This window comes from Amblyomma mixtum, chromosome 3, assembly GCF_055824585.1.
Source record: "Amblyomma mixtum isolate Tamu chromosome 3, ASM5582458v1, whole genome shotgun sequence".
Classification (NCBI taxonomy): Eukaryota; Metazoa; Arthropoda; class Arachnida; order Ixodida; family Ixodidae; genus Amblyomma; species Amblyomma mixtum.
In genome coordinates this window covers 74,644,889-74,665,211 of record NC_143014.1, presented here as the reverse complement: position 1 = coordinate 74,665,211, position 20,323 = coordinate 74,644,889, and the positions used below count along the sequence as shown (strand labels likewise).

The following is a 20,323-nucleotide window of genomic DNA, read 5'->3' as shown; positions in this document are numbered from 1 at the left end:
CAGCGCTGGTGGCACCAGTGGCGCTATCTGTTGGCTAGCGCTGACACCAGCGCTGCTGTAGCGCTGTACGCCGAGTCGCTGAGTAACAAAGTGGTGGTTTGTGCGGCGTGTTTTCTTTAGCCTAGGCCTTACAACTAAATCGTTTGCTCTTTTAGTGATCACCGAAGGGTACCATGTGCAACAGCAATTTTACGGACAACATTCTGTTGGTTTACCATGTGAGTACGCACCGTCAAGCGCTGATCTTCCGGCACAGATGTGGTCGAAAGTACCCTGGAATGAAAACCTTCATATAGCACCTCAGTCGAAAACTTAAAAAAAATGGTTGAGTTTAAAACGTTTGTCCTCCTTTGCGTTTGTTCGAGGCTGACGTTTACTTTGGCTCAAAAACCACCGAAGTTGAGCCCCCTGCAACTACCGAAAGACCTCGTCGCTGGCACGGATGTCCGCCTTACGTGCAATGTAGTTGTCGGAGACACTCCCTTGGAGATCCTGTGGTATCGGAACGAGAAACGACTTATTTCTTCGCCGTTTATTGAAGAGGAGGCAGGAACGCACTTATCTACGTTGTCCTTTAAGCCACTTGGTGAAGATCATGGTGGAACTTACAAATGTATGGCCAGAAACGCTGCGGGTGTGGATAGCGCGTCAGTGGAGCTGCTAGTGAATGCTGCGCCTCGATGGGTTATAGAACCGTCCGATGTGAAGGCTGCAGAAGGGAGCGCGGTCACAGTTCATTGCAATGTTAAAGGCACGCCCGTTCCACAAGTAACATGGGCGCATGACAATGGAGGAAGAGTCGCTCAGTTGCGATCCATGCCAGGCGGAGAGGATTCTGATCGGCACAAGCTGCTCTCTAATGGCACGCTTTTAATACGAGACGTTCAGAAGTCTGACTCTGGCATGTACACGTGTAGTGCAGACAATGGTATTGGTTCGGCACTGAAAAAGGCTGTCGCTGTTACTGTGTACACAGTCGCACAAGCGCAGGTTTTAACCCAACATCTTTCTGTGCAATCTGGCCAAACTGCCAACCTCACTTGCATTGCTACTGGCGATCACCCAATTACAGTAACGTGGCTAAAAGGTGAAAAGTCAGTAGCAACCAACAGCGAACTTTATGACAGAGTTATTGTGTCCAATGACACACAGAAAGAACGACTGGTGTCTTCATTGATACTACAGCAGGTGACTGCTGGCGATGCGGGTCGTTACACCTGCAAAGTGAAAAATGCTTATGCAGAAGACACCAAGGCTATTAGACTAAATGTCCAACAGCCTCCCTCTAATCCCACTGAGGTTGAAGTGTCGGATGTATGGAGTCGTAGTGCCAGAATCCGCTGGAAAAGCCCTACAAGTTCAACTGTTTTGTCATACCAAGTGCGCTTTTGGTCGCACCGAGAAGATGAAATGTTGAACCACACTGTCCGTGGTGGTGTCACCACGGCTCTTGTCCGAGACCTCCATCCAGCAACTGAGTATAGAGTCGCCATTGTAGCAGTAAATTCCGCAGGTGCAAGTGAATCCTCTCCCATCGTTCGATTCACAACAACGCAAGAAGAGCCATCTGCTGCACCTGTCAACGTTCGTATTGAAAAATCAGGGGCAACTTTTTTACTAATCACATGGAGTCCCCCACCAGAAAGTGATTGGAATGGAGAACTGCTTGGCTACTATGTGGGCTATAGCAGCGCAGCTGAGTCCTCAAGAAAGAGCCCTTTTTCTTACCACACTGTGGGTCCCGATCAGGGCAGCTTTACCCTGCGAGGTCTTGCCAAGGCCACGTCTTATGTGGTTGTGGTAAAGGCATTCAATGCAGTTGGAAGTGGTCCACCTTCACCAGCAATACCTGTGACCACTCTGGATGGAGATTTTCCTCCAGCACCAACACTCAGTGTGTCCGCTGTTGATCAGACCTCGTTGCAAGTCACGTGGATGTTCAACGTACCAGTGCCACACAGGATCACTGGTTACACACTGCACTACCGGCAGCCTGGTGACTCTTGGAAAGAAGTATTTGTTGCCTCTGGAAAGCAGTCCTCCTACCTTTTGTCAGGCCTTGAGCCTTCCTTACCATGCCAGGTATACTTGATAGCCCACAGTAGACAGGGCAACAGTGAGCCAAGTGACGTGCTGAATGTGCCATTAATGGTCGCATCAATCCCACAGCAGCCAGGCTCACCAGCTTCATCAGACACGGAGCTACGAGAAGTGCTTTATGTAGTCGTGCCCATTGTGACAGCCACAGCACTCGCTGTAGTTCTTGTGGTGTCTGTCTGCTTCTGCCTGTACGTGCGCAAGACACGTCCGCCACCACCACCCCCTGCCTATGCAGATTTTCCCAGAGACTCAGACTTTACTTTTGCAGTGCATAGCATGCCTCCCCCTGGTAAGGCCACCCCCTACTCAACAATGCAGAGGTCCACGGACAACGAGGGCATTTATGAATCCATTGTTGATATGCGAACCTTGTCCTTACGTCGGAAACAAGCTGCCCAAAATTCCTTGAGGAAAGGATCTATGGACTTGGTTGACGTATGTGTTGTGTGAGTGTTTAATACCCGTGAGTGAAGTCTGCCAAAAATTGTATCAGAAAAACTTGCTGTAGTCAAGTTTGTTACAAACAGGCCAACAATGTGTACCCTGCAACTTCATGTGAAGTGTTTTGTAGTATGCACAACAATGCTGATTTTGCATGTCCATGCTTTGCATGCAAAGCAAGCATGTTTACTGGTCATTCAGCTATGATTTCTGTGTTTTGTTGTCTTGGTCTGCTGTATGCAAGTACATGTAAGCAATCTGAAGGAAGCAGTGAATGACATGCCAGAGTTGAGATTACTTGATGTGTGCTCACAGCTTTCACTTGCTGACAGTTTCAAGGCCATCCAAATGTGCTACAGTAGTCTCGTTTGTAACGTACTGCAGAAAACTTGACTACCACAACCATTATGGCTACACAGCTATAGCCAAGTACCTTTTATTTAACCTTATTTAATTTCTTAGTTGCCAGCATTGAAATAGTTTATCACAGCTGCCTTTGGCAAAATACACTTTTTTATGTTTATGGCTATGTTTATTCAGTGGAGCTAGTTGAAGAGAAAATGTTTTATACATTTAGTTAAAGACCTGGCCTTGCTGTATAGTGGAACCTGCTTAAAAATGAACTCAAGCACAGTAAACTATGCCCTATTACATGTACTCACAACTCTGTGAGTGTTGTCAGTGTAAAATGTGCTGGTTATAGTACTGGACACACATATCTAACCATACACTTGTACTAGCACTATAGAACAAGACTCCTTTTGTTCCATCCAGCGTCTAGCTGCTTTGCATTGCAAGCTGAATAAGCAGGACAACTTTCGCAAGTGCTTGAGCAGAGGTGAATGTCTCTTATCAAAGCCTCCACCTACATCACACATGGCCTCATACTTTCGGCATGTAGTCACATGCTTGAGCACGGGGAGAGCAACTTGGTAACAAGAGCAACCTATGCAGTAAATGGTTCGCTAAATTGGTTTTATTGTATGCCAGGATCTCCATGTAAAAGCATTTTGTCTCCTTTGTTTTGTGAAAGTAATTTTTTGACTGACTGCCATTGAACTTATAGAGGTATCTGTGGTTGGTATTGTTTGTGTGTTTTTATGTTGAAGCGTGGGAGCTTGGCAGACATCATCAAGTGAGCATTTTCGTACTTTGATATGTTGTAGCTTCATATTCTGGCCTATAACTTGGTTTCAGTTTTGCTCAATGGGATAACAAACTTGTGTGTAAATGGCTTGTGGGTGACGTCGGAAGCACTGTGATAATGCATCAATATAGCTGCCACAGTGCATGTCGGAGCAGATGGTGATGAGGTGATTAAACAACTGCACAGGCTTTCACCACGCTCTTGTTTTGCAACATGGCAACCATGACATGAGTGCAAGCCATTTGTAACAAGCTGTTCACAAAAAGCTCTTGTAATGCAGGCTTGTCCATATCGAACTGCTTTATATATAGGACAAGTTTCTGTGCATCCTTTTGTTCAATATAAGCGGGTTCCACTCTGATGACAGGCATGAAAGTCCTTGCGTGGTTTTTCTTGTTATTTTTATGCCAACTGCAACATCAAGGGCAATGGAGGAGTTTTACTCTTGTTCAAACCACATCATAACAAATACCTTGTTTTATCTCTGGTCACCACAAAGCTGTCTCCAGTGAGTTTTTTTTTTTTTTCAATGCACTGCCAGGCTGTTTCAGGTAAAATTATCCATGGTTTAGCAGTTTATTCACGCTTGTATTCTCACAAAAATACTAATTTTAGCATGTATACCTGCACAGATATTTTTAAATGGAAATAGCCGTTGTATCTGGCTTGAGTCCTCTGTCAGCTTATGGCTGAAACCAAAGATAAGAACGGTGCATAATGTAGTCTTCTTACAGGTTGTAGTCTTGTTTATGGTGAACTTGAGTTGTGACAATGTTTTTTTCGATAAGTGTTATATGCTAGTGTCTTTACAAAAGAAAATTGTTTAGTCACACTTTCAGAAACTTTTTGGTATTCATGGGAGTACATGATTCTCACTGAAGCATAGTTTCAACTTTATATGTCTGGAATCGGGGTGAGAATTTTTATCTTGCAGTAGTAGTAGGTTAGGTTTTTATCAGTGCCTTGCTAGCTATGGAATTTTAGCTTGAACTTACTGATAGATGTGTGTGTTATGTAGCTTCTTAAAATGTCACATGAATGCCGCACTGAACCTCATAACCTGTTAATGTCAAACTCTGCCACACATTCAGGCCATTTTTATTTTTATTACATTTTAGTATTGTGTACCAAAGCATGTTTTACAGGCTCTGTAAGGCTCATAAAGCATGCTTTCATGTCAAGCTGTCTTTGTTATTGTGCAACTTTATTAAGCGCTTTTTTGTTGTGTAATTGTTATTTGCTGAAGTCCTGATATGAAATGAAAAGTGTTGCACAGTGTCTCTCTCTGAAAGACACTGTGTCAAGAAAGCTGGGAAAGGTTGAAATTCACTTGTATGCAATACAAATAACATGCCAGTCTATGTTTATTGAACAAGAAACGTAGCACTCTTTTACTGTTTTACAACCAGGTTAGAAAATTTGTGCCTTTTATTTGTTTGACTGACATATATCTTTGAGAGCTAGTATTTACCTTGTCAGAAACTGTTTGTGAAGCCATTCCTCCTTTCACTGCCTTGGCTGTCTGCTTTGGAGATGTGGGAGAAAGAAATTGTCATTTATGTCAGTGCTCGCACAATATTACATGCTTCTCTTACTTTATGCTCTATGCACTGTGTAAATTCACATTCCTCATTAAAATCACAGCCCTTATATAAGTTTGTGTCTATATGTGTAGTAAATGTTGACACTGGCAACATTTGCTGAACAAGCTGTGCCATTACCTTACCACTCCCGACTTTTCTCCATTTTTGTAGTGATGTTGACACCTGTGCAAAGTGTGGGCTGCTGTTTATTTTGCTTTTTTTTCACCTAGGATTAGTTTTGAAATTATTTTTGACATCCCACCTTATCTATGATTTGCTGCTGTGTTCAGGGCATTTCAAGCTATTTTTAATGAAAAGATCTCGAAGGAGGCCACATGAAAGAACAGACTGCAGCACTAGCATAGGCAGGTGCTGGTATGTTTGCTAGCAAGTGTCTATGGTATGTTGCTGTACATAGGTTCAGTGCGGCGGTGCATGCCTTATTTGCAGTGAAAAGGGCACATTCTAACTCAGCATTTTCCGTTTGTGTGGAAGAAGCCGAGATTTCTTACAAGTTGAGATGGCCACTAGTTTTTAGCACATCTGTGCTGAAGTGCTAAAAAAAATGAATAGATCTTTACTTCCAGAAAAACACCTGCGCTATGAGGAGTATTTTAGCGCGTGATCATAAATTAAAGGTCTTGTTTTATTCCACACCTTTCGCACTAGTGCAGAAATTGTTGGGCGGGGATCAACATAGTTGGTATGAGGTCACGAGAAGCTTGTGCTGCCTGATGCCAGTGGTCATCGTAGTGCAGCAGAAAAATGTGCACAAGTGCAACAATGGTCTGCTTGTGTCTCACGCACTATAGTCTTCACTTTGAGCACGTATGTGGACACGCTAAGCTCATTTTATTTTTATTGTGGCTGCAATATTCGCAGTGGCAATGAAGTGATAGCTGCAGTATGTCCAACTGTCAGAAAGGCAGTGCACAAAAAATCTGGCTGGGTTCGAAGTATTCAGCTTTTGTTTTGAGAGAACTGGAAAAGGAAAACATGGAGGCTAGCCACAAAAGGATTCCATTTGCCTACCCTGCATTCAGAAGAGGAAAGGAGATAAAAAGGGGAAAGAAAGAATAGGAAAAAAGGAAAGATTGTAATACAGGCACAAGCCTTTTTCAGTGTCTTGACAAGCACTAGCCTGTTAACATGTTCGAATAGTGCCATTTACTCATGTTGGTTATGCTCAGAGTATTTTAATCAAAAAATGGGGAACACCTTGGTCTTTTATACCATAGATCAGCGTGCACAGCGAACACTTGCACAGCCTGCACGTTCAGAGCAACAAGCACAGGAGTGCGTAGGACAAGCGCAAGACTGCCTCCTGCATGGTATTGTCATGTGCCGTGGTGCAGAAGGGTGTAAGATTGAGTATTAAAATTCTTGCATTCACTTCACTCGTGCTGAAAGTGCAGGCAATTAGCAGTGATGTACACCAAAATTGTAATGCATGCGTGACTTTGCATTGTCTTAAATCTAGTTCAGTCACTGTGTTTGGGTATCGAACCCAAAAACTTCATGTTTAGCACCAGAACACCATGGCCACTGGAGCCACCATGCGGATGACAATGTGTCAAGCGTTCCACATAACCTTGATTTGGGCTTGATAAGGAAACACTACTGCTAACCTTTGTCAAAAGTTCCCAGGCCACTGCATGCATGACCGGAGTAATCACTGTGCAATCTAATGCATTCTCTATGGGACTCCAATGGTCTGGGGAGTGAGGAAGTTTTTCCCTTTATCGGTGCCTTCAGAGCCCTGGCTGCACTACTGGAGCTCTGACACACAAGTTAGTGACTGTTCTGGTGGTATGTACCTGGCCTAGCGACTTTTCACAGAGGCAGTTTAAATTGGATGTCTACTGGAACATGCAGAAAAATATGTTACCCTTGATGAAGTATGCCTCGATAGGGGCTAAATGCTAGAAAGATTAAAAGTACCCTAGATGGTCAAAATTAATCCAGAGCCCTCCACTACTTCCAGAGCCTCCACTACTACCACTAATCCAGAGCCCTCCAATCAATGTGCCGCTTCGGTACATTAAACTTCACATACTGTACCATACTTTGGCCATAGAGGGCACATTTTGATGGGAGGCGAAATGCAGAAATGCGTGTGTACTACATGATGTTAGTGAATATTGAAGAACTCCAGGTGGTCAAAATCAATCCAGAGTCATCCACTACAGCACCTCTCATAGCCCAATTACATTTTGAGAAATTAAAATCCATATACCTTATTAAGAGCCTTCTTAGTTGTACTAATGTTTCTTGCCAACTTGTTTCCAAGCAATTAATATACAATCACCAACTTAGGCATACAGCCACCATGGCCTCTTGAGGTTTATGTCACACATGAAAGAGTTGGGGAGCAGTTTCTTGTATACATCAGTAGCAACAGGAGCCTTACACATAGTTGGGTCCATTTTAGAAAGGACCATTGCTATGAAAAGTAACCATTGTTTCCAGACCCTTTTAAGACTTGTATCATGGAATGCTTTGTTCATTATCACAAGTGATGAATGTAACCAGTGCTAATGAATTGACTGATTGCTTGGGCACGCACTTAGATAGCTGAAGGGACTACCAGAGATCATTTTTTTGTAATGACGTGTATAAGCTGACTTGCTCAATATAAATGAAGGAAACAAAAGTCGCGTCTCTGATCTTGATGTAGTCCTAACAGTCACGTAGTCAGTACGAACTTTTAAACTAATTGTATAAAACTATGAAGATACATTTCAACCCTATGGATTATCCTTCTGGTTCCACTGAGACAGGGCCAACTTTTGCATTTCAAAAGTATATGTACTATGTGCAAGCTTTTTAATGTGGCCTTAAATACCTTCACTTCCAGCCGGCATCATAACGACTTACATATTATGCCATCATAAAAATGCGTTGTTGAAGGCTTGTCTTGACATGATATTAAAGCCATTATTCATTGGCATACCTATGGTGCTTTCCATTGCAATGAATGCAGTGTTATGTGGCCAAAGCAGTGGTATTGCAGCTGCGTTCAAACAAAAAAAAATTAGCTGAACCTTTTTTCAGTATCATTTGTAATGCTGGAAGGGCATTGTATTAATTGTGACTAACTTTCAGCAGGCTTGGTTCTGCAACTGCAGCTTTGAAGTTGAATTATCTGGGGAGATAAGTGCTAGTGATATATTTTAGCAAAATGTGCAAATATGTTCCTCTAAATATAACTTCATGATTAGTAAGTGTTTGTGTACATGAATCCCTTTTGTGTATAACAGTTAATGATGCCCTCCTGCTATTTATGTCTTGTTGCTTTGTATGGCAACCACCTTTTGAAGCCAACTTCTTGGTATGGCTGAATGCTGAGCCAACTCATACAGCAGAAAATATACGCAAAAAATGTGTGTTCCATGATGCGGCTCATGTTTGTGTAGTTCCCATGATGGCGTCACTTCATAAATTCAAGTGTGAACTTCTATTACCTTTTGTGCTTTCTGCTTTCTTATTCCTGTTTCAACGATCATTAGAGAAAGTGCTTTGCTATCGTGAGAAAACATTGTAGTGGGTTCTATTTTTCATGCAATGCTCCCTTGTTTCATTTTGTAAATGTGTAGCAGGTTGGTGTAGCTTGGAAACTTATTACTCAGTAAACTCACACGGGCACCATCGGCTACTTTCTGCGCCACTCGACAATCACAGTTGTGCTTTAGAGGCACTCATCGAGAGCATAAAAAAGTGAAAAATTACCAGAAGTGGTTTTGTAGCAGTGCGGGATCTGCATTAAGCTTGACATTCATTGAGTCATTTGGCATTGGTAGTGCCCATCTGGCAAAGTAACAATATTTTGGCAAGTTACATATATGTATATTAGTGGGTTTTGTGCTGCACTTTTTTGTATTGTTTTGATGTCATGACATTTTGCCACTTAACTGCTTGTTTTTGCTTGTTCAGTGAAAATGGGAAACTCTTAATCATGTGTTAGTGCTTGTGATTGAAAGCTCAAATTGACTTATAGTCTGACATTTTGGAAAATGCTGGAGAGGGCCTACAGCATTGCTGGCCTTTTTACTATATTATGCCAATCAATTTGTAAACCTAACATTAGCCCATTTATGCAGTTCAAGCAAAAGTGAGCACAGAAAAAAATCGTGTATACAGGTGTATTTGGAGAGCATGAGGGAGGAATCTTAACCTGATTTTCTCGCGTTTGTTGAGGAATGAGGCACAGGGATATGCATGGTACATAGATCGAGCTGACTGAAAAGGATAAAAGGAAGACGGTGCGTCATGAAGAAAATTGTCCTTTGGTGTGAAAAACACTCGTCTGCACAGTTCTTGAGTTGCAAATGACTAGCAGACTCCTTCACTTTGAGTATGGTTCTGTGTTCATGATATGGTTGTAGTGGGTGTAGTTTTCACTTTACTTGTCTCATGTTCGCTGAATGTCCATCACACTGACAAGTGTGCTATATATGTGAGTGGAATATATATCTGTGATGCTAAAATCGGTATTACGTTGGTCATGACTAGGTACTGATGAGAGTATTTGAGTGGTTTTAAAGTGGCTTGGTTAAAAATGACCTGAAAAAATTGGCTAACTTTTTCTGTGTGATGACTCTATAGAAGCTTTGCTCCATGTTTTGTACAAAGTATACATACTCCGTACTATGCAAATATCAGTCGTGTTCTCAGATGCAGTGATCAGTCTTCAATTGGGAGATTTTAAACATAGTATAGTGGGCTTCGCTCCCATTTTTGGCACTGCTGTTTTTACCAGCTGTCCATAGTACTTGTGACTTGTCATTCTGTGTACCTACTTGCATTTGCTTATAAGGCACTGAACCACAATAAAGTGGCAGTATAGTTGTCCTTTGCATGGAAAATGGGGAGTTTTTTGCATGCTTCCTTTAAATATTAGTTCTATTACATCTGTGTTTTCCTCACAGACAATGGTTTACTCAGATCCAGTGTCTGACAGAACTGCATTTATTTACAGTCATGTAGTGATTTTTATTTGAAAAATAACAAAAAAGTTGAAAAAAAGATGGGTGCTGGACTTGGGAACTGCTACATATTTTTCCTTTAATTTTCCTGTTGCACAAGCTGAAAGAGAAAACACCACAAGCAGCTCGCAGACGAAAACTTTGTTCAGTGACAGTGTACGCCTGTCATTCCCAGTTCTTTTTGTACGGCATGTTGATCTGTAACGACGCATTTCGGAGCTTGGAGTGTATCTTCGGGTGTGCTCTAAATGAGTGATCAAAATTGGTGCTGTGTGGCACGGAGCTCACATTCGGAGGCTATGCTGGGAGCATTGGGCTCACGGCAGCAGCGAGGCAGCGCTGCACCTACTTTGGTTTTGGTTGGCTCTTCTTATCTAGCACGGCTTGCCTTCATTGAAACACAATGTGATCGAAAATAATTAAACCCTAGTCTTCTGCGTGTGAAGCGAGTTCACAAACCACTGCACTACACAGTGTGCATGTTGCGCCGGCTGGGATAACGGTTCGCAGTGCCGCAGGTGGAAACGTCCTTTTTTTTGCCTCAGCTCTGGGCTCTCGTTTGAGGCACTCTTTCTTCCAGTTCACTCTAGTAGGGGTGTGTGTGGGGCGAGGGAGGGGGGGGGGGGGTGCGGGCGCCCGGTGTGATAGAGAAAAATGGGCTAGGGGAGAACCCAGCGCCTAGCGGACTTCCAGGTAGCCTAGTGGCCTCTCTCCCTGCGACGTCACCAGTGGCGATCGTGTTCAGACCAATCAGCATGGCGCGGCGCACCTGTTGTCCTTTTCACCTCGCTCTCCTTCGTGTTACGCTGACAGCAATGACACCGCGCAACCTAGAAACGTTGCCTCAACAGATGTCGCTGTAGGAAAATAAAGATTACTGGCTGGTACACGCTCTGCCCGCAAATACGTCACCCGGCTATGTTGTTTACTTCCAGTTAACGCGCTTGCTCCGCCGTCAAGGCCGGACTGCAGAAGGGGAGCGATGCATCGCCCCCTCCTGTCCGGCCTTGCCCCTGTATGTACCTGCTTCGCCAACGAACGTTGTTGCGGCTTTTGTCGCCATTGCAGGGTGTGACGGTTCATGGCGATCTTATGACAGCCCCTCACTTCTGACATAACGCAAGCCATATACGATGTCGTAAGGCAGGATTCATGCGAGAAACCAGCAGCAGGTGTCGGCGCAAGCCACGGGCATGGTGATTTTTAAATATTTGTAGATTATCTATCGGCTTTGAGCACTTACTCAGCATGATCACTCAATGGCCTTTTATAGCCTCCTTGAAAACCGTTTCATGGCTCCTTAAAAAGCTGATCAAAATGGAACCAGCTTTTAAGGTAATGTTGAAGTGGGTCGCGTTCCCCATAGTGACACAAAACTATCGGGAAATTGACTATCGGCAGTATCAATAGTTTTTTTGAAACTATCGATAGGATTATCGATAGTAGAATCGATAGTGTTACTATCGATGGTATTGCTATGGATAGTATTACTACCGATAGTACGGCTATCGATAGCAAGACTATCGATAGTAACACTATTGATATTATGCATTTGTTGGCCAGCGATATAGCCAAAACATTTGCGATACCTGATTGGTTTCACGGTCTCATGAGGCTTAACGTCTCAAAGGGACACAAGCTATGAGGGATGCTGTAGTGGAGGTCTGCGGATAAATTTCGACCAGCTGTGGTTCTTCAACGTGCACTGGCATCGCACAGTACACGGGCCTTTTTCCTTTCGCCTCCATCGAAATAGAGACACCGTGGCACCACGAAACATAAAAAATTCTTGCAGAAATCTGCAAGTCATCTACACCAAGACGTTTTGATGTCTTAAAGAAGCATAGCCAAGATTTTATATAGCTATCCGAAGTCTTGAAGACCTCCTGTAGCCTAGGCTAATGCAATGCTATCTGTTGGCTACAAGAGGTTTTCCTTGACATCTTGTAGACTTCTAGCTGATACCTTCTTTTGCTGTAAAGAAGCGTTTTAGCTCTTCTGTAGCTGTGGTATCCGATGCTAGTAGTTGGCTAATAGAGGTCTTACCTAGCTGCATATATAGATGTATTTTAGCCGTTTTGTATCGGCATTAATGCTGTTAAATGAAAGGCACTTTTCAAAGAGCCCATCCTTGACGTCTCACAAGCAATAAGAACTGTGAAGAAAGTACAAACGTCTTGCATGCCTGAGAGACAAAATGTGAGCATTGAGGGTGTGTGAGAAAACTTGTTGCTTTTCTGTCTCTTGCCCTTCTTGTCTGACATTTCGCTTGTTTTCTGCAGATTAAAGGCGTATTTGCTTCAGCAGAAGTCTAAATAGCTGGCAATTAGTTCATGAGATAATGCAGCAGTTTCTTTTGCAACAAAATTTTGCATCTCAAGAGTGCAAAAGAAACTGCTGCGTCATTTCATGTATTGACTGCCTGGAAGCTAGATCTCTGCTAAGTGCAAACACTCCTTTAATCTGTAGATAACTGGCCAAATGCGAGGCAAGAAGGACAAGAGAGCACAGCAAAAAATTTTCGCACACACCCTCAATACACACATTTTTTCGCCCAAGCATGCAAGAGATCTGTATCTTCTCTTAAACTGAGGTCTTATTGCTCGTGAGACATCAAGATGAGCTCTTCGTAAAGCACCTTTAACTTTGGCTGCTGCGTAAATATAAGTGAATTGTGCAAATGACATAGTCTTACAATGCCTACTGCAAAATAAAAGCTTTGGGCAGGCAAACTGTGTTAATTAAATGGAATCATAGTAGAACTACAGGTAAAATTCAGACTAAAGAAATAAAAAGAACCAATGTAGTTGGTTCTTAATGCAGGCACTGTTCTCAGGGAAAAAAAAAAGAGCAAGAAATGGCTTCAATCAAAGAATAAAATATTTTATTGCCTCAATAAAATATACCTGCAGCTCAAGATTAAAAAAAAGTGACACGTTGAATCAAAACACATGACAAATACCTCAAGAGAACAAAAAATGCCACATGGAACAGTTGACAGCAGTCTGCTCTATACATGGTAGGCACCAGGCCCATGTCTCTCATGATCACTACAACACAGATGTCTGCAGTCGCACTCCATAGCAGGCATAAAAAAGGCCATGGTTACTGGGTGAACAGAAAAATTAATGTCAATTTTCAGCACTCAGTATTTGCGTTCAGTTGCATGCATGTAAACACACAAGACAACCAGCAACTAATAACTGTATATCATGTACCATTCATGATTCTTATGCGTGCCGCTGTAAGTAGAGTGAAAAAATAAAATAATGGAAATCATGCTTTACATTTCAAACTTGGATGAGATTAGTCTTAGAACTTAAGTTTTAAGTTCTAAGATTAGTCCAAATGTCCTCGCTTTATAAACCACTGCTATTTCTGAAAGGCTTACATATTTGACTTCCTTTGTTGGGTCATTACAAAGACACTATTTTCCCTTCAGTACTCCAGTTATTACTGTCTTCAAAACTCAAACAATGTAAAGTTTTCAGTGTTCATAATCTGCTGGCATGCATACCTGTGCTCGTGCAGTAATTCATTCAGACAAGTACACAAAGGCACAGAGTTTTCAATCTGGCTCAGGGGGGGGGGGGGAGGCAATTACCACCCTCTCTCTTTTTCATTCCTTCCTTGAAACTAACCAAAGCCCTTGCTCTTTTGGTGAACTGTAGCACGTCTAACAAAACCAAAAGGTCAGGACAAGCAAACAACAGAATTTGTGAAATAAATTTTTCTTAACAGCCTGCACCTGTACAAGAAAGCATGAAGTGAAAAAAACAGTGTCAGCTGTGAAGAGGGCTTACCAAAACTTTAGAAATCAAGCAGGCCAGGATGTTCTCTGAAAACCACTGTTGAACAGCCTGCACCTAAAAAGAAATGCACAGAGTGAATTCACTGCGAACACCAGCTGTGCACGCTGCATTGGCTTACCAAAAAATTCAAGGAGGCCTGCCTGCCAAGGGGCTACCTCCTTACATTGTGTAACAGCCAGTACACATACAGAGCAGTACCACCGAGTGGGCTTCCTCAGTGTTATCAATCGTAATGAAAATAAACCTTGACAGGTCTAACAAGTCCATGCAGTAATGCATCTGTATTTTCACGGTTCCTTCAGCTCCTTTATTTTTTCTCTGGGTTCATAACCAAATGCAGACCTGAGGCAAAACACAACACTTCCATAATCTTTAGCAACAAGGCACATACAAGTGCAAACAGCAAATGAAATAGCTCAGGGTAGCCTGGCTCAAATAAACAGAAATCAGGTAATCATTGTTAATTGACAAAGTGTATTGTTCCATATTTTCATCAAGACGTGGAATAAAACAAGCCATCTACAATATATTTCTTGAGTTCTTGGTTTGCTTGGCTTATGCATGCGGTCACTGAATTTCATGAAACCAATACAATTTCCGCTACATAATTACTTGTAAATTGTAAATTGCGGGGTTTAAAACTCTTTCGCTACCGCGCCATAGGCCATCGTTCGCATATGAACGATTGAAATCGCACGCGGAAAAAAAGCTCATTTTGGTGCGTCGTGGACGTGCTTCACCATCTAGTATGCGAGCTCAACAACTGCTCTTTTGATTGCAACATTGTTTTCAGTGTTTTGACATGAGGGGGCACCGTGAAAAATAAAACTTTGAACGGCCGCAGCAGCGTCAGCAGGAGAAAATGGCGTCCGCATCGCCGCGCTGCGCTCCTCGAAAGCGAAAGCTGACATCGAGCGTCGGCCGGTTTCGGTTTCGTTTTTTGCGACGAAAGCAGGGGTTATTAGTCGGGCAGCAATGTACAAACGTCGGATTTCGGTTTCGACAGCGAGACTTCGCCTCAGGTGCCTGGGACGTCAGCGCGTACTTGCATGTAAGTTCTGTTTTCGTTCGCTGTGTGTTTTCTGCGGTGCATGCGGTTTGTAATTGATGAAAGTGGTTTATTTTTGTGCTTCAGGGTCTTCACAACGTATGGCGAAGACAGTTTGCCAAATGCTCAAGGTCGCGTCGCGTTTTTCCACCAAGACGACAGCGAGATGTCCATATTGGCACATCGCTGCGGAGCGGCGCTCGGAGATTCGCTCGACCTCTCGACTTTTTTTTTTTTTTTGATGCTCTTCACTGCGGAAGTGATGAAGACCGTAAGCGAAAACACTAATAAGTATGCATGGATGAAGATTTTGGACAGGCAAACATACGCTCGGCGTGACGGCTCATGGGAAGACGTGAATCCATTGGAGATGCTGAAGTTCATTGGAATCATCATGTACATTGGAATTGTTGACCCGCCGCGACTATATCTCAACTGAAATAACGGAATAATCTATACTGGCCTTCTGCCATCAAAAATCATTTCCCAAAATTGATCCTGGCTTTTGAACCACATCGATAAAACTTACTTCATCCATCCTGATGTTTTAGAGCTTGCCTAAAATGCCAAATTTTATCAGCTGGCTTTCAGGGAGCAGCTCATTTAAGAAATCTTCGGGTATGATGAGGTAAAAAGTCCACGCCCCGAATCCTCCCATAGAATCCATTCATCACCAACCGAAAAAGATGGAAAAAGAAGAAACTGCAAGCTCGGCTATCAGAGAATAAGAGAGGAACAAAGATAAAACGTTATGTGAAGCACCTGTCAGTCTACCTCTGCTTCACATCTTCACCCCTGTTGCTCTTCATAGTGGCGCCGCAGTCATGATATCTGACTTGACCGGCCATATGGAAAGTGCAATAATTTTTTCTCATAGCTGAAACAAGGAATAATGACAGTTATAAACATGTGCAACAGTTTCTATCTTCCAGTTTTCCTCTAATTAAGTTCTGGCTTAGTGCAGCCGATAATTTTTGTTTTTGCTATATACTTTTTTCGTGTTTTTGGCAAATTTCACAAATAAATATTCATGTACTTTTTCCCACACAACTCTGCTGTTTGTTTCATTCAGAAGTGTAACTAATAAGCCACCATTTCATGTACTGCAATATGTGCTGGGTGTGTTAGATTTTGTGAAAAAAAAAAAATTCTTTCAGTACACTCCAAATCGTCCATTTTTCCGTGGTAGCGAAAGAGTTAACGTCCAGGAACGATTATGGGCAACGAGGGACGCCGTAGTGGAGGGCTCCGGATTAATTTTGACGACTAGTGGTTCTCTAACGTGCGCTTACTTAAGACAGCACACAGGCGTTTTTGTATTTCGACTTTAACGACATACGGCCGCCGCGGCCGGCATCAAATAACTTGCGATCTTGAGGTCGGCAGCCGAACGCAAGGCCACACAGCCACCACGAGGGGTCTCATGATCACTTCATGATAATGGATACTGTACATTCTATTCCGCCATTATAAGCATAACTAAATCCTTCTTATAAGCATGAGTGTCACTGGTAGTAATCAAATTAAGCTGAATTCGAACATTCGCGAGGACAGAACAGAGTTGCTGGCAACAATAAAATCCTACCAGGATGCAATCGAGCAGATTTCAATGTGTAGAAAAAATTCGCGCCTTTCCTACCTCTGTTTAAACAAAGCTTGGTCGCTTTGAAGCTATGTCACAAATGATGGCGCTTGATTTTTCTAGAGTTCCAATTTATGGATGACTTTCGTAAGAAAGCAGCTCATATGCGAGAGCAACATAGCGGTGCCCACTTTACGAAAGCTCAAACGCTTGGAACACCGTTTTTTCGAACATCGAACATTACACTTTGGCATGAAAACACTGGGTGACACAGGTTTGCAATTTGTAAACCAAGGAAGGGACACACTAGCCGACGGTTGAATGAGGCGCATTGGTGGCTGATCCGCAGTAAGGTTGATGCTTTCAACATACAAGAGGAATGGAAGCTGCCTTACTTTTGCGGAAAACGAGATGCACATTTCAGCGCAGTCCTGGTTGTAAAAGACATCGCGGGAAAATTGCAAACAGCACCGTGAATCGCCTACAAGCGCGAGACAAAGGCGACAGACAAACGTTGCAAAGCGTTCACTTGGCGCGCGTAGCAAGAAACCGCTAGCGACTGCAACGCCAAATGGCCGGACGAAGTATTACATTCCAAAAATGCAAAAGAAACAAAGCAACAACATAAAAGCAATAAACAAATTGCATCACATACTTTTATGTAACGTTAAGCATTTGCAACCTGCAAAAAGATTTATTTTTGCTTGAAATGATTAAATTTGCGTACACAGACAGTAGACTGTATCGCCACCGAGCGGAGCGGCACCAAGCAGCAAGCTGAGGCGTTCAGGACGCGAATGGCGCGCGAGCGGCGTGCGGACTGCAACAACGTGGCGAAGACAGCATGGAAGAAAGGGGCGATGGCGCGACGGCAACATTCGCTGCTCGTGGCCAGCCGAGGCGTTCGCAACAGGAAACAAATTTAATGATTCGCGTAACTTTAGTAGAGCCTTACGAATGGCGGGCTAGTTGTAATCGATGTGGACCGTGATTAACGTGATTTCGGACTGCATACGACGAAACGCGCTGTCAGAGTTTGAGCACAAAGCGCGATCTTTGCACCGGTGCGCCTGCTCTTCAAAAAGTGAAGTGCAAATACCGGTGTAGTGCTCATTCATTTCACAGTTTATGTGCCGTACTTCCGTATTTCATGCATTGGTTGGAATAAAACGTGAAGGTTGAAAATGCTTGCCGTGATCTATATCATGTTTAAGCCATGGTGGCAGCTTTGCCTGAACGTATAGGCCCGTCTTCTTAACATGGTGTTTAGCAAGACGTTCCAGAAACCTTGCTGAAGAAATGTCTTACTGCAGACGTCCTAAAGAAGGTTCGAAAAAGACTTCTTGCCGTCGACGTCTATGAGACGTCTCGATCTAGCGCAAGACATGTGAAGCCATTTCAAGCTGTTTCAGGACGTTTCTAAGACGTCCTGTGTTTCGTGAGCGGGACCGAAACCGCATCTTTCTGGTTAGCAGCAGAGTACCATAACCCCTTGCAACCACACCGGCATTTGCGATAACTATCAGAGATACCCAATTCATGCATTCATGAAATATCTTTGTGGACGAATGAAATATTTAAATACAGTAGCGGTAGAACGGGCGCGCGCGCGCCGGCGGTGGCAGCTGCACCGCCGCTCCTTCGCCAGACATCTCGTTGCAGTCGAGTGAGTGAGATGCATGGCTCCGAGCGGGCCAATAATTCCGCGCCAAGCGGTTCGGGGAAGCGACAGTGGGTTGACCACAAGGCTTTCGCCAAGCACACTTTAGAATTTCCAAAGTGTCTTCGGTAATTTTTTCCAATTAATACTAGATGAGAAGGACATCTTGGTACACGAGCTAGATAAAAGCTAAATATAAGCACAAAATCACAGATTACAGGAAGCAATTATACATAAATGTATATGTTTATGTATCAAGTCGTAACGGCATTCGACAGCATGATAGCCGGAACAAGAATAACGAACGTTAACTGCTGTGCTTCTCATTATTTGTAGGCTCGTGATGGCATGGCATATGTCATCACGCGCATATGCCAGGTGCCTTTTTCTTCTATATGCCGACCTGTACACAAAACATAAAACTGAGCAGGGGATAGGACACAGGAGAGAAGCAAACAGGACAAGCTCCTCGTCCTGTTTGCTTCTCTCCTGTGTCCTGTCCCTTGCTCAGTTTATGGTCTGTAATCATGTCATACCAACTAGCCACTGGGGAAAACCTGTACACCCCCCCCCCCCCCCCCCCCCTTCGTGTTCGACGCGGCCGACCATCATCACCGTGCGTCAAGAGCCGGTGCTGTCTTGACTCAAGACAGCACCGGCTGGGCGAGGAGGGAAGTTTTCCTTAACGGGGTAAGAGGAAGCAGCGACGGGAGTGCCACCTTGAAGGTTACGCGGAGCTCCGCCGAGCCGTTGAGAGTCTCTTTCCGGTCCCGTTTCCTTCCGGTCTGCCTCTTGCCAGCCCAACTTGGCAAGAACGCGACGTCCCGCCGAAGTTTGACTGAGCCGGACTCTTTGATTAGACAGATGAGCTTCTATTAACTCTTCAACGTCGTTGTGCTTGGCCATGCCGAGAAGCTTATCGGTCGAAGAATACGTCGGTACGCCCAGCGCCATCTTGGTTGCCTTGCGTATAATGATGTTCAACTGGTCCCTGTCTTTCTTGAGTAACTTCAGGTACGGCGCCGCGTAAACGATGCGCGACGTCACGAAGGCCTGGACGAGCGTCAGTGCATCGGCCTCTCTCTCGCGAGCGGTTGCAGCCGCTCGTCACCTTCTGCGGCAGGCGCACGGAGATCTGTTTTGCCTTGCCGCTGGACTTCTGGTTCCAGGCAGCGAAGCGAGCGCAGCAAACGCGCGCTCTCCTCACCTCCCCCAGCAGATGCTCAGGGATGGCTTTGCCCCAAAGAATGCAGCGCGCGCGGGAAACCCCGGCCGGCATTGTCGGTGCGTACACACGTTCGCAGCCGATACCCCCGAAGTCGCACCCCTGCCCCAGCCGGTAAGACTGAAAGCCTTCTTATGTAGCTGTCGTGTCCGGTCGCTGTGTTGAATGCAGCGAAAGACGCACACGGTACTTTAAGACTTCGTTTATTTAAAGCCGATGAGGGTGCGACCAGCGTCGACCGAGGCAGGAGCCGAACTGGCCGCCCGAAGAAAGGAGGGAGCGGAGAAGCGTCCACGGGAGGGAGTGGCTTCCCAAAACAGGAGGAGGATGCGGGGGCGCACCATGGGGGGGGCATCTGGCGACAGCGTGCGACGAAGGGCAAGTGGTCGTTAGGAGGAGGATGCGAGTGGTCGTTAGGAGGAGGATGCGAGTGGTCGTTAGGAGGAGGGTGCGGGGGCGCACACACACAAAAGCAATAAGGGGACACAACACTTCCTTCCCCCTTAGAAAGTTGCCTGGTATCGTGCAGGGGGTCGGCGCTCACGCGTGGAGGCGCGCTGGCTTTGTGCGCTCGGGGGAGAAACACTTGTAGGCTGGCTGTTGTTCGCTGTGTCTCCTAGGTCTGTCCTGGGCGAAGTCTCTTCTTCCGGGAAGAGGTGCCAGGCTATGTGGGAAGATGGTGCACGTGTTCTCTCCGCTGGCGGACAGCTCTCAGACGGCGTCGTAAATCTACGCAGCTG

General features: G+C 44.4%; 1 protein-coding gene across 1 annotated transcript; it reads left to right on the top strand.

Annotated features, from left to right (window-relative positions):
• Positions 1 to 45: 45 nt before the first annotated feature.
• LOC149350612 (cell adhesion molecule Dscam1-like) lies at positions 46 to 10,136 on the top strand. The gene has a single exon (XM_089579674.1). It carries the CDS (start codon positions 322 to 324, stop codon positions 2,548 to 2,550), a length of 2,229 nt encoding a protein of 742 aa, XP_089435800.1. The 5' UTR covers positions 46 to 321; the 3' UTR covers positions 2,551 to 10,136.
• The last annotated feature ends 10,187 nt before the right edge of the window (positions 10,137 to 20,323 follow it).

Excerpts from the sequence above, each read along its gene's own strand:
- LOC149350612 (XM_089579674.1), top strand. The coding sequence starts at position 322 with ATGGTTGAGTTTAAAACGTTTGTCCTCCTTTGCGTTTGTTCGAGGCTG.